The 12,980-nt window shown below is 55.3% G+C and overlaps 2 protein-coding genes across 3 annotated transcripts; both read left to right on the top strand.

The window, feature by feature from the left end:
- The first annotated feature begins 825 nt into the window (after window positions 1-825).
- On the top strand, window positions 826-7,234 carry LOC136299968 (fibrinogen-like protein 1-like protein). Its single transcript, XM_066202020.1, has 4 exons — window positions 826-930; window positions 2,627-2,770; window positions 4,784-4,846; window positions 6,190-7,234. Exons 1-4 carry the CDS (start codon window positions 927-929, stop codon window positions 6,822-6,824), a joined length of 846 nt encoding a protein of 281 aa, XP_066058117.1. The 5' UTR covers window positions 826-926; the 3' UTR covers window positions 6,825-7,234.
- Window positions 7,235-9,520: 2,286 nt separating this feature from the next.
- VPS37D (VPS37D subunit of ESCRT-I) lies at window positions 9,521-12,330 on the top strand. 2 transcript variants are annotated; one of them, XM_066202019.1, is made up of 5 exons: window positions 9,521-9,730; window positions 10,559-10,730; window positions 11,227-11,309; window positions 11,441-11,590; window positions 11,672-12,330. In XM_066202019.1, exons 1-5 carry the CDS (start codon window positions 9,608-9,610, stop codon window positions 11,942-11,944), a joined length of 801 nt encoding a protein of 266 aa, XP_066058116.1. In that variant the 5' UTR covers window positions 9,521-9,607; the 3' UTR covers window positions 11,945-12,330. The 2 variants fall into 2 exon arrangements, with proteins under 2 accessions (XP_066058116.1, XP_066058115.1); XM_066202018.1 differs by having other exon boundaries at window positions 11,441-12,330.
- Window positions 12,331-12,980: the final 650 nt, after the last annotated feature.

Genomic DNA, 12,980 nt, shown 5'->3' with positions numbered 1-12,980 from the left:
CTCCTGAGGGCCACTGCCTGTCCTTGCACAGGCACAGCAGTGTCCATGACCAGCTGACCACACTGCAAGGACACAGTCTGTGACAAAAGGCCCTGCCTGCCCAGCCCAGGGTGGCTGCTGGGCTACAGGAGCCCTTATACCTCAGAACACTGCAGGCATCCATCCCTGGGAAAAGGGAGCTCTGGAATTTGCTGTAGACATCCACGGTGCAAGTACTCCTGGAGCAGAGAGGGGCTTGAAGTGAGACCATTTTACATCAGAGGCACTTCATGATGCCCAGAACTCCCTTGTGATTGCTGCAAGGGCCACCACGGTGCCGAGGTGACCACAGTGTGTGTTGCACAAGGGGCAGCGTGGCAGTGGCAGGGCAGGGGTGTCAGGAGGCACTGGAGTGGAACTTTCTGAAGTTCAGGGCACAGTTTCCCAGGAACACTGGAGTACCTCTCCCCTGAAGGGTCTCTGGGGTTCCCAGGGGCTGTTGAGCTCAATGTCAACTCTGAAGGGAGTGATTTACACCTGATGTTTGATTTCCATCCTGGAGGTGAAAGCCATCTGGGTATTTACTCACCAGTTGAGCTCTGTGGAGATGCCCCAAGAACGTCATTCCCTGGGGAAACACTGCACAGTGAATTATGGTTATTTTAAGCCATTTGCTTTTTTGGCACCAAATTATTTGCTTTGCCTCTGAAGAAAGCTCTTCACCTGTGTGACACACAGACTTGTCCAAGGACTGGTCACTTGATGGTGAAGAGCAAATAAGCCCTAAGCCCCTGGTCCTGCTGCCAACCTGAGGACAAGTGCCCAGGTTTGGGTCTCATGCCTCCACCCCCTCACCTGCTCAAGCCTATAACTTTCAGGCTGGACACCCCTCCAGCCTGGCCAAAACCACCCAGCTTTGTGCTCCACAGGGTGCCCACAGAGACAGCATGGGTGAGTGTGGGATGGGATGGCGGGGATGGGATGGGATGGGATGGGATGGGATGGGATGGGATGGGATGGGATGGGATGGGATGGGATGGGATGGGATGGGATGGGATGGGATGGCAGCTCTGTGTGTGACTGCAGATCACAGGGTACCCCAGCACTTTGTCTGCTGCGGGGTCTGTCCTCCCCACACCTTGGATATCCTGGTACTGAGTCCATTGCCTTGTCTGTGCCTGCTCTGCCCTGGGCTGGGAGCTGGGGCAGGAGCCTGCATGCTCTGGTCTTTCCAGGTTGTAGCCCTGGAGTGACACACAGACCATTTAAAAAGTTTTATATTTACCATTCTTTGCAATTTCCAGTTCTCCAAGGAAAGTGTTAAATACTCTAGACTAGAAAAGGGACTTTTTCAGAGTTTCCTGCTGAATGTGTGATATTGAACAGGTACCCAGATTTGGAGGTCAGATGCTCAAAAGCACATTCTGCTGTCCTCAGAAGAACACCCACAAGAGGCTGATCCTCCTCCTGCATCTCCTTCCTAGCAGACTTCTCATGACCAGTCCCAGGGGAAGGGCTGGCAGTGGGGGAGCATTTCTTCCCTGGGGGCCTCAAGGAGAAATGTCTTTAAACATGTCCCTAGTATATCAGCACACCAAATGTTATATAGGAACGGAGAAGTGAATCAGTTGGACTGAAGTGTGTTTAAAAGACTTGCTGTAAAACTGTAACCAGCACAAATGATTCGGACATGTCTGAGCATTTCCAGAAAGGGGTGTTTGTCTCTAGGGTGGCTGCAATTCCACACAGTGGTTCCAGGCTGGCATCCATGATCATTTTCCTTCTCAGGCATCCCAGAAAATGGTGCCAAACCCAGGCAACCCTGGGAAATGCAATAGATGTTGGCTCTGCTTGGTTTTGAACAGTGAGGGGTTCACATCAATAATCTGCCAGGTGAGCTGTGTGTGTCTTATCAGGAACAGAATTCCCCATGGGCAGGCATCTCCACAATGCCCCACTCTTCAGGAATCATAACAAACTTTCTGCTATTTTACTTAGCTTGAATACTGCAAGAAATGTGCTGGTTTTATCTCGTGCTCTGAATCAAAGCAGACCAGACCAGCTGTCCACACATGGAAATCTTGAAGTAGCCACATAGCCAACATAACCACAGAAAGGGCTCATTTCACCCCAGGGCCACTCTGACTCCTGAAGGTCTGTGCAGCCTGTATCTTTGTCATGCTGCCTGCACACACACAGAGCCCTGCCTGTGGCTTGTTCCCACCCAGTCACCCAGGGCCTTACTGCCCACAGCCCCAGGGCAGTCCCAGCTCAAACCACATGAATGTGCCATGGGAGCACGATGGCAGCTGGGAAGGAAGGGGATTCCTCCCTCTGTGTTCACCCTGCTTGTTATGTCTAGTCCTGAGTCTTGAGTGTTACAGGGATTTCTGATTATGGACATTTTGGGTTTGGACCAGGTTTTGGCACTTCTTTGGTCTCAAGTACCACTACAGCAGGTGCCAACGCTAATGACTCCTGATAATGTGTATATGACAGCACATCTAAATGAACTCGTCTGCGTGGGGCTTATGGCTCTGGGGGAGCTCTACACAGAGTTTTATTTTCCTGTTTTACTCTGAGTGGGATTAGTGGCTTTCCAATAGAAGAGTTCTGATCTCTTTCTTCCAATCTCTTCCCATTTCAGCTACCCAGTGCCTTTGTCTCCTGCTTTTGACCTGCCTGCTGGCCCTGGCAGCATCTTTTCCTGATGTTGACATAAGAAACTTGTACCTCCTCAATGGCACGATGGATGACATCATGAATGCTCCCCCAGAGTCCTCCCAGCTCGGTGAGTATGGCCCTGCAACAGGGAGAGGAAAACAAGGTCCTCATCAGTTAGGTCCTACACAACGACAAACGACATCCTCACCACCCTGCCCACACCTCTGTCACACCAAGGAAGGACTAAATATTGATCTGAGGGTGTCTTACTGGAACGGGAGTAACCTTAGGGTCCCCCTCTGCTTGCTGGCTCTCTCATCTCCTGCATGGCATGAAGTTCTCCTGTCCCTAAGGGACAGAAGAATAGCCCAAAGCTCGGAGCTCACAGGATCCCAGGACAAAGGACAATTTGGCCTCACTGACAGCAAGACCAAACCCAGAGTGTTGTAGGCCATGTGCTCTTCCTTGGAGAAGAAGGGTTAAAGATGCTCACAGTGTGTTTTGAGGACATGGAGAACAGTTCCCATCTCTGGAAATCACAAGGTCAGTGGAGAACTGAATTCAAGGGAGACCTCAATAAAAAGAGGAAATAAATGAAGTTAATACAAAGAGTTTAAGCAGTGGCACTGGCACAGGGCAATCAGCCAGGTGATGGCACAGATTAACCTACAGCTACCAGGGTGTGTTGGAGGAATGAGGAAACCTTCAAGAAATGATCCTGGGAAAAAACCCAGGGGCTGTGGGTGGGATGTGGCACAACAGAGAGAGCTGATGCCCTTCCAGGGGAGGAGGAAGTGTGCTCAGCAGAAGAGCTCAAGGTCCAAGAGTTTGGTGCTGGTTTCACATCACCTGTCAGGAAACTGCCAGCACAGGGAGCACCGTGACTGAGACCAGAGCCTGAGACAAGAGTTCAGCAAGAACTGCAAGTCTGAGTAGAGAAAGAATGTGTGCTCTGGGCTCCACAAGTGCTCTGAGGAACATGGTGTGATTTTGGGATGTCTTGTGCAGGGCCAGGAGTTGGACTTGGTGGTTTCCTTCCAACCTGGGATATTCTGTGATTCTGTGATCTCTCACCTACAGCACTGGTAGCGTGCTCTGAAAACATCAGCAGCATGAATTCATGCTGGGTGAGCAGGGAGGCATACCAGAAAAGACAGGTCAGAATTCCAAAGTCTTGACTTGGAGAGGAGTGCTTCCAAAGGGATGGGGTATGAAGGCAGAAAGGAGCAGAGGCAGACTGCCTTACCACGCAAACATGAGTGAACAGCTTCATATGGCTGCAGTAAAAGTAAATGCCATGGTAGGAAAGTCCTCCAGACCATGCCACATGAGTGTTTCCCACTCCACATAGGCTCAGGTTGTAACAAAAGTCAAAGGGAGTAAAAAAAAAAGTCAATATCAAAATTCAGAAAGCCAGAAGTCTGGCAGGCAGACTGTGTCAGGAGTGGGCTTATACAGAGGGCAAGAGGCTTGAGTTAAACACTTCACAAGGGTGGAGGTAAGTGCCAGCTGAGAAGGAAAGCAGGGAGCAGGTATTTGAGGATGTCAGAGCAGCAGCTGCAGGGTTAATTGTCTGTTTTAGAGAGGGGACAGGAATGGCTTTTGTGATTCTATAAGCCTGTGATTCATCCCTCTGTTTTACAGCCATCAGTGGATACAGAGATGTCCTTGTAAAAGAATTGCATTAACTGTTCGTTCGTAACCATCCTCTCTTCCAGCAACACCCTTCAAATTCCCTTTTGAGCAGATACCTCTCCCAATTCCTGACACCTGAGCTAATTTTCCTGTGTCTGCTCTCACATTTCTTCCCCCACTCTTTAATCCCTCTTCTCCCCAAGTCCCTAACTGCTGCTGCTGCACTCTTAACAACCATCTTCCCAGTGTTTCCACCACCATTAGGGGTTTTCCCCTACACAGTATGCCCAAATCCTTTCCACCAAGAAAGCATCAGCCTCACTCTAACACCATGTAAATTCCCCCAAATTACCAACTTGCTGATGTCTGAAACTGGTAAACTCCTCTGGAATTAAGAACAGCAACAGAAAAAACTGGAATATCATCCGGAGAAGACTGAGCTCTCCTAGCAGGCATTTGCCATGTCTACTCTCCACACTCACTGCTGTCTCCTGTGTTAATTTAGATGATGGTGATGGACATGTCCGACAGGCCAGGGACCTCGCCCACCACCCGCCGGTGAGCCACGGTGAGTCTGCATCTGCCTGGGAGGTTTCACCACCACTGGTGAAAACAGTGGTCTGAGAGCACCAAGAGCTCTCAGACAGCTTACCCATGTCTTACGGAAAATTTCTGATGGGCTGCAGAGGTGCCACAGCTCAGTAACTTCAGGGGACTCTGCTGTGTCCTGGGCTCGGTACTTGATGAGGTGCTTTTGCATGGGGAATTTTCCAGATAAAGGTCCAAACTGGAAAGTGATGCTTCATTACTGGGGAGTGGTGACTGGTCATATTTCCTATTTTCACTTTGCAGTCGATGAGAAGACTGGATGTGGCAGAGTTACTGAACTGGCTGGGTCAGCATTAGCCCATAAGGCCAAAGATAGGTCCTACCTGGGTGGGGACAACTGGTGACCGAGGTACTGGGAGTGGAGCAAATTCCTTCCCAGCAGTGTGTGGGTACATTCAGCTGTTTGTTGTATGAGGTGCAGACACTCTGGAGCATGGAAAGGCCATAATCAAATCCAACAAGTCAGGAAGTCTCTAAAGAGCTGCTTGGGTAAGGCTGGGGAATAACAATGGCTTTTCCCTGTTGAGATCCCAAGGGCTGATTTAATTGTTAGAGATATGGATGTCATGACCACCCTCTCTCTGGGGCAAAGCACTAAACCTCTGTGCTGTGCCAGCAAGTGCCTTTGTCCCCCAGATTTGCATTTGTCTGTGGTCATATATCGTCTGCATGAGACAGGCAGATCACTGAGACTGAACCCACCCTGGATGAGGGTCCTTGGGTGACAGTGATGCCTGCCTTGGTCTCACCAGACATTTCCACAGTGTGCCCCCACCGGTTTGAACCCAGTCTTAGGAAGATGTGAAGCTCAACTCTTACACTGATCACGTCAAGATTTTGATTTACTCCTGTGAGCTCATGGCAGGAGCACAGGCTAGGAATGTGTGCGCAAAAGGATGCAGACACAAAATAAATACCCCACTTTTAGGGGGATTTAATAAGCAGCTCTTGTCTGTGGGCCTGATATTTCTGGGTTTGAGAGATTTTATCCTGCTAGCAGCTGCTAACTTTTTCCCAAGGAAAGATTTTTCAAGAAAGTTTCTTCTCAAAACAATCTTGGCAAACAACTCTCCTTTCTCAAAAGAATCCTTCTCCAGGTGGTTTTTGCCGTTTCTCTAGTTTAACCCGTGGCATTAGAGAGGTGTCGTTCCTATTCACCAATCATGTTAAGTGTGTATGGGAACACCTTATAAAAGGTAGTAAGAATTAGACAATAAAGCCTTTTTTCTATGCTCTTTGCCTTCTGAAATGTTTGGAGTCTCTCATCTTTCTTTCCTGTCCTACAACAATACTTGTTCCCAGCCCCAGGTTGGCCCAAGGACTGCAGTGAGATTCCCCGTGGAAGCCACAGTGGTGTTTACATCATCCAGCCCAAGGGGCTCCACCACCTCGTGGTGTACTGCGAGATGAACGTGACCCACGGGGGCTGGACCGTCATCCAGAGGAACCAGAGGGACACTCCCGTCACCTGGGCTGAGTCCTGGAGCACCTACAAGTTTGGCTTTGGGAACGTGCGCACCGAGTACTGGCTGGGCACTGAGTACATCCACCAGATCGCCAAGCAGAAGGTCTACCAGGTCAGGTTTGTCATCCAGGACTCCGCTGACAACTTCAACTTCGCCGACTACAACCTGTTCAGCGTGGAGGACGAGTCCCACGGCTACCGGCTGAGGCTGGGCTCCTACAACGGCACAGCTGGGGATGCCATGACCTCGGACAACCCCAATAGCATGCACGACAACATGAAATTCTCTACAAAGGACAAGGACCAGGACACTTACAGTAAGAACTGTGCCTACAGCTATGAGGGAGGGTGGTGGTACTCGTCGTGTTACTCGGTGCGGCTGAATTACAAGGGCGGCATGTCGTGGGGCAACCTGTGCAAGGGGAACTGCAAATCCTCCCTGATCCTCATTAAACCAGCTTCATACTGTTAGTGCTTCTTCCTCCTCCTGTCCACAGTGGACACTCTGCAAAGGCTCTGTGTGGCCAAAGAGTGTGAGCCTCTCTGGAGCAGGGTGAGGAGCACAAGGGTAGCAGGGCTTTAATGAAATCCCACTTTACAATCCCCCACTCCAATTGCAGATTCTCCTCTGCTCAGCTCCGTTCCCCTGTGCTTGCCAATGATTCCTTGTTATTGTGTTCATAATCAAGAATTAAAAAAACACTTATGAAATTTGTGGATTCCACGTGTACCTTGTCTGTAGGAGGAAGACACACAGCCCTGGAGTTGTATCAGAGAGAACTCACAGAAAGCAAAAAAGCTGCATGCCCCAAATTTCCATATACTCTGAGCCTCTCTGCAGTGTTTGATAAAGCATCCAATAAACATGCTTGCTTGAGCTCATTCTTCAGTAATGACATCTCTTCTGTACCTCTGATTTTATCCCGAGACCCAAGAAATCCCATGTCAGGTGCCAGAACTGGAGTTTTGAGGCTTATCATAGAATCACAGCCTGGTTTGGGTTGGAAGGGGCCTTAAAACCCATCTCATTCCAAACCCCCTGCCATGGGTAGGGACACCTTCCACTCAACCAGGTTACTCAGCCTGGAGAGGGAAAGCCTGGAGTGCTTCTCTTGGATGCAAGAAAATTAAACCCAATGACACTGTGATAAAGGCCCTGTGATCTGCACAGAGGTGTTCAGAAGGGACCTGGCACGTGGGAGAACTGATCCTAAATCATCACCACACTCACAGTCATTAGTCAGGAGTTAAGGCAATGTCCTGGTGCCAAGGTCCCACACCTGCTAGGAAGCTGAACCTGTCAGGATGTGTTCTGTGCTGCCTGGCTGTCTGTACTGCCATGCTTTGATCCTGCAGAAACAGGATTTCAAAGCCATCAGTGGATCTGTCTGCTGTGATCATGAAGCAATGAACTTAAATGGAAGCAAAGGAGAAGTAGGCTAGGTGTTAGAAATTAAGAATTCTCCACTTGAATTAGGAGATACTAATGAGGGCAGACCTAACTTCAGGCATGGGACCACCATATCCAAGTTTCTGTTGGATTAGATTTAGATGAACCTTTGCCAGGAAAAGACCAGACAGAGCCTGTGAGGGTGCAGGACAGGGTCGCTAACAGCTCTGTTGTCCCATCATTGTTCCAGTACTGCTTGGACAGAGTGTCAGAGAAGCACTTTGGTATTCATAAACCCTGTCTGGTTTGGTCCTGCAGCAGCACTGTAACAGCCATGAGTTTCACTTCCAGGACCAAGGACTCAGGGAAAACCCATCCCTGGTCCCCCACCTGCAGAGTCCAACAGGCACTGGGACCCATCCAGAGAGGTTTGAGGAATTAGAAAATGCTGAGAGAAATGAGCAGTGGGGGGTGTCTGAGACAGAAAGGGCCTGACACTGCTCCAGGGAATGTCCCTCAGCACTGTGGAGAGGGGGCACCTGCAGCTGGGGATGTCTGAGGACAAAGTGAGCTCAGGGCTGCTCCTGCTGGAAGTGTCTCTCAGGGCTGTACTTGCCCCACTGAGAGCCTCCAGCACCAGGCACTGAGCCCCCTAGAACAGAACATGAAGGTCTGGTGGGGCCCGTGCCTGCCTTGGAATGTGCACCACAGCACAGGGAGGGCATCCACAGAGTAGCTCCAGGGTGGATTTGTGTTGGCTGGAAGAGCAGCTGTCCTGTGCCAGGGTCAGAAGCTGGCAGAGTAAGGAAACATGGTGTTAGGGGGGTCCCGGGATTTTCCTTCTAGGGTTCTGAACCCCTACAAACATTTAGTGACCCTGTGGCAGAAGTTCCTTGGTCCCAGTGGGGCGGTCCTCCTTTGGGGACAAAGGGGCTTGAACAGACCCGCTGTGACAGGGTGCCCCAGGGACAGGGTACCCCAGTGACAAGGTGCCCCAGGGACAGGGTGCCTCACGGCTCTCACCTCTCTTGAGCCAGCGGGTGGCAGGAGCCCAGGCACCATCAGGCTGTTACAGGGCGGCGCCGGGCAGTGACAGTGAAACCGCGGTGGCGGCAGGAGGGACTCGCACAGCGGCGTGCGGGACGCGCACAGGGGGCTGCGGGCTGCACCGCGGGGCCCTCCGAGTGTGCACAGAGCGGGGTGCAGGATCCGTGCAGCAGGGAGCAGGGTGCGCACAGCGGGTGCAGGGTGCTCAGAGATCCGGGTTGTGCGCACAGTGGGTGTAGGGTGCTCACACAGGGTTCGGGCTGTGCGCACAGGGGCTGCAGGGTGCCCACAGCGGGGAGCAGGGTGCGCACAGCGGGGAACAGGGTGCGCACAGCGGGGAGCAGGGTGCGCACAGCGAGTGCAGGGTGCTCGCAGCGGGTGCAGGGTGCCCACAGCGGGGAGCAGGGTGCGCACAGCGAGTGCAGGGTGCTCGCAGCGGGTGCAGGGTGCGCACAGAGGGGAGCAGGGTGCGCACAGCGAGTGCAGGGTGCTCGCAGCGGGTGCAGGGTGCGCACAGAGGGTTCGGGCTGTGCGCGCAGCGGCTGCAGGGTGCGCACAGCGGGTGCAGGGTGCGCGGAGCGGGGAGCAGGGTACCCACAGCGAGAGCAGGGTGCGCAGGGTGCGCGGAGCAGGAGCAGCCCGGTGTCCCCGGCAGGGGCGGCGCGGTGCGGGCAGGAAACCTCCGCGCTCCGCTGCGGCTCCTTTAAGACCGGCGGGGGCGGCGGGCGCGAGGCGGCGCGCGCGGCTCCCGGCGGCGCGGGCGGGGGTCCCGCTCCTGGTCCCGGTGCCGGTCCCGATCCCAACCCCGGAGCCGGCCCATGTCCCGGCCCGCGGCGCCGCCCGGCTCCCCGGGCCGGCTCGGGGCGCTCAGCACGGCGCAGCTCCGGGCTCTGCTGCAGGACGAGTCGCGGCTGCAGCGCGCCGCCCGCCTCAGCAGGAAGGTACGGCCGGGGGGGCCGGGGGGGCCGGGGGCCGGTGTCCCGCAGCCGGCGGGGTCGGGCCGGGCGGCGCTCGCTCCTCCGGGGCTGTCCCGGTGCGCAAGGTGGAGCCGCCCGCGGCCCGGGAGCTGGCACTGCGGGGCCGGGTATCTCCCGCCGGCCCCGGCTCTGTCGCCCGCTGCCCTTATCTTGATGCCCGTAATGCCGAGGGCTCCAGAGGAGCCGCAGAATGCACCGGCGGGGCGGGGGAATCTGCGCTCGGGCGTCCCGACCGCGGCTGCGCGGGGCTCTCGGTGCTGAAGCCTCGGGCCACCAAACCCATGGCCACCAAAGAAATCCGCTGTCCCCGCATTCCCGAGATGGGGTGAGGCCCCGGCCCTTCGCCCGCCCTCCAGCCTGGTGTCGTTTTTCGCAGCCGGGATGAGCCCCGCGCTCTCCCGGCTCCGCTGCGGAAACGGGCGCAGGTTATTGTGGAATGGCTCTCGGCCCGATTTCAGCATCTTCCCCAGGTGGCCCCGAGTGCAGACGGTGTGTGCGCAGCCAGGGGAGGGTGCGTGTCCTCTGCCGAGCCCTTTCCCTGCAGAGGGGCTGGGCAGCCGGCGTTGAGGTTTGCCACGGTCAGGTTTAGCCACGCTGCGTAGCCCGGCTCCAGCCGTTCCATTCCCCCAGGATGCAGCCCCTTTCCAGGCAAAGCAGAGGGATGGAGACTGCAGAAAAAGAGGGTTCACCCCCGGATCGACGCGGACCCCCGCCCAGCAAGGTGCTAGATCTGACTGGTTCTGTCCATTTCTCTCACTGTTGACACACACGGCCCCCATCCCATTCCCACAGTTCCAGAGTCTGCAGCTGGAGCGGGAGATGTGTTTGGCTTCAAATTGCACCCAGGCCAGGGTGAATCTGTCCCTGCGCCCACGGCTGGAGGATGGGAAGGCTTCCCTGGCCATCAAGTACCAGGAGCTGCAGGAGATCCGAGAGGCCTGTTGGGACAAGCAGCAGCGCCTGGGTGAGTGGGCTGCAGCTGATGGGCACAGCCTGGCACATCCACAGCAGCCACTGTTATTGTGAGGGTCCAGGTGGGCTCAGCATTCTTGAACCTACCCCAGGGAAATGGTTCAGCCATAATCAGGAGTGGTGGGGGATGATGCTCCCTGTGACACAGCAAATCCATAGCTGCGACCAGTCACAGAATCACAGAATCATTTGGGTTGGAAGGCACCTTAAAGATCATCTCATTCCACCCTCTGCTGTGGGCTCCTAGACCAGGTTGCTCCAAGCCCAGTCCAACCTGGCCCTGAACAATTACAAGGATGAGGCATCCACAGCTTCTGCTTCTTTGCAGGGGTGGAAGCCATGGTGTGCATGTGGCTCCAGGGATGTGTTCAGGGGTGTTTCAGTGCAAGGAGGGGGGGAGCTGGTGCTTGGGGATGGGAAAGACAACAACCCCAGCAGTGGTGGTATCCAGGGGAAGGTTGGCAGCCCCATCCCCCTGTGACACACAGAGGCTTACCTGGAGAAGTGGAGCCCACAGAGCGCCCTGGGCCAGCTCCAAGCCAAGCTTGATGCCTCGGAAGCAGAGTCAGAGGTGAGTTGGCTGAGACCCCTGTGCTGTTGTCCCTTCCTTACCAAGGCCACGGGGTCCTCTGCGTGCCCTTCCATATGCCAGGGCCTGCAGAAGAGTCCAGGCTCCTTCTAGTCCCACTGCCCATCCCACAGGCACAGATAAAGCAGTTCCTGGCCCAGGACCTGCCCCTCGAGTCCTTCCTGGAGTCCTTCTGCCAGAGCCGCACGCGCTCCCACGTCTGCCGGACGCAGCTGGAGAAACTGCAGGAGCTGCTGCAGAAGGACAGGGTGCAGAAGGACCAGGTGGGCAAGGACCCTGTGGGCTCTGCGGGGTGCCCAGGTGCCCCAGCTAGCATGGCACCAGCCCGCCTTGCCCCATTGCAGAGTGGAGTAGCCCCCAAAGCCTTTGATCTCTCCTATGGCTTTGTGCCTGCCTTCCTCATCCCCTCGGAGGCTGTTGTGCCCTTTCCCGTGCCGACTGCACCTCCCAAGCATCATCTCCCAGCCCTGGGACAGCAGCCAGCATCTCCCTGCTCCGAAATTCCCAGCCCGGGCTCTCCCCTGCGCCTCGTTGGACACATCCCCCTGCTCAGTCCCCAGCCCGGGGCGGGGCAGCAGCAGCCACAACATCAGAAGCAGGAGCCTCCACACCGGTAGCAGGGCAGGGATGGGAGATGTCCCTGCTCCTGTGCCTCCAGGGGGGCTGTGCAGGAACACCGTGGGCCGGGAACGTGAGGGGTGGGGGGTGGTGTAGGCACAGCTCCAAAGGGCTGCAGGGTCTGTGGGGCAGGCACATGGGTGGGTGCTCACAGAGGGATGGAGGTGCCTGGTTGGGGCAGGTGCCATGGCCGGGTAGGGGGTCCTGCATTTGGGGAGCTGCTGGGGAGAGGTCTCTGCATCCACAGCAAGAGGAATGTGACAGGAAATGGGGGTGGGTGGCTTGTAGGGATGTCAGTGGGCTTAGCTGGGAGAGATAGCAGGGAAAGGGCATAGGAGCACTGGGTGTGCCACATGCTTCCTGAATAAAGCCTCTTTCCATGCTCTGTGTGTGCTCTTTCCATGCTCTGGCTCTGGCTCTGGCTCTGAACAGCAGGATGGGACAGGCAGGGAGGAAAGGGCTACCAGGGAGCACTTGCCAGGCTTGGAGGTGACTGGCAGCCAAGGAGGGCCCCCCAGCCTGAGGAGCCCCCAGACCTTTTGTTTGTACTTGGCTCAGGACATCACTTCCCCGGGGAAGCTGAGAGCTCCTGCAAGGGCTGCAGAGCCTGCCATGAGTGTGTTTCCCTCAAGCGAGGTGCCAGGGACCAGTTTGGCTCTGCACATGGGGAAGGCTTTTGGTGCCCAGAGATGCCTGGTGCCAGCAGCAAAGCCCTCACCCCATGGAGGGTTGTACCCCATGGCCAGCTGGGCTTGCTCACAGGTGGACATCAGCCTGTACTTGTGTCCACCTTTCCCATGCCCTCAGGGGCCATTGTGCCCTTTGTCATTCCTTATCCACTTCCCCCTTTCCACCAGCCCTCACTGGAAAAAGTGACAGGGGGCCTGAGCTCTCACCCTGTTTCATCCCAGGCTCTTTGTTCCTTTCCTTAGTATCACACAATGGATGGTGAGACCAAGGGGTGGTGTTCCCCATCCTCCAGGGGACAGCCTGGTTCCTCCAGCTGCAGCCTTCTGGGCATCCTGGGGTGCTTGT

The sequence above is a fragment of the Chamaea fasciata genome, unplaced genomic scaffold (assembly GCF_029207755.1).
Source record: "Chamaea fasciata isolate MVZ Bird 193981 ecotype frontalis unplaced genomic scaffold, bChaFas1.0.hap1 SCAF_21, whole genome shotgun sequence".
Lineage (NCBI taxonomy): Eukaryota > Metazoa > Chordata > Aves > Passeriformes > Sylviidae > Chamaea > Chamaea fasciata.
The sequence above is the reverse complement of the archived record's forward strand: the minus strand, read 5'-3'. Positions and strand labels throughout refer to the sequence as shown.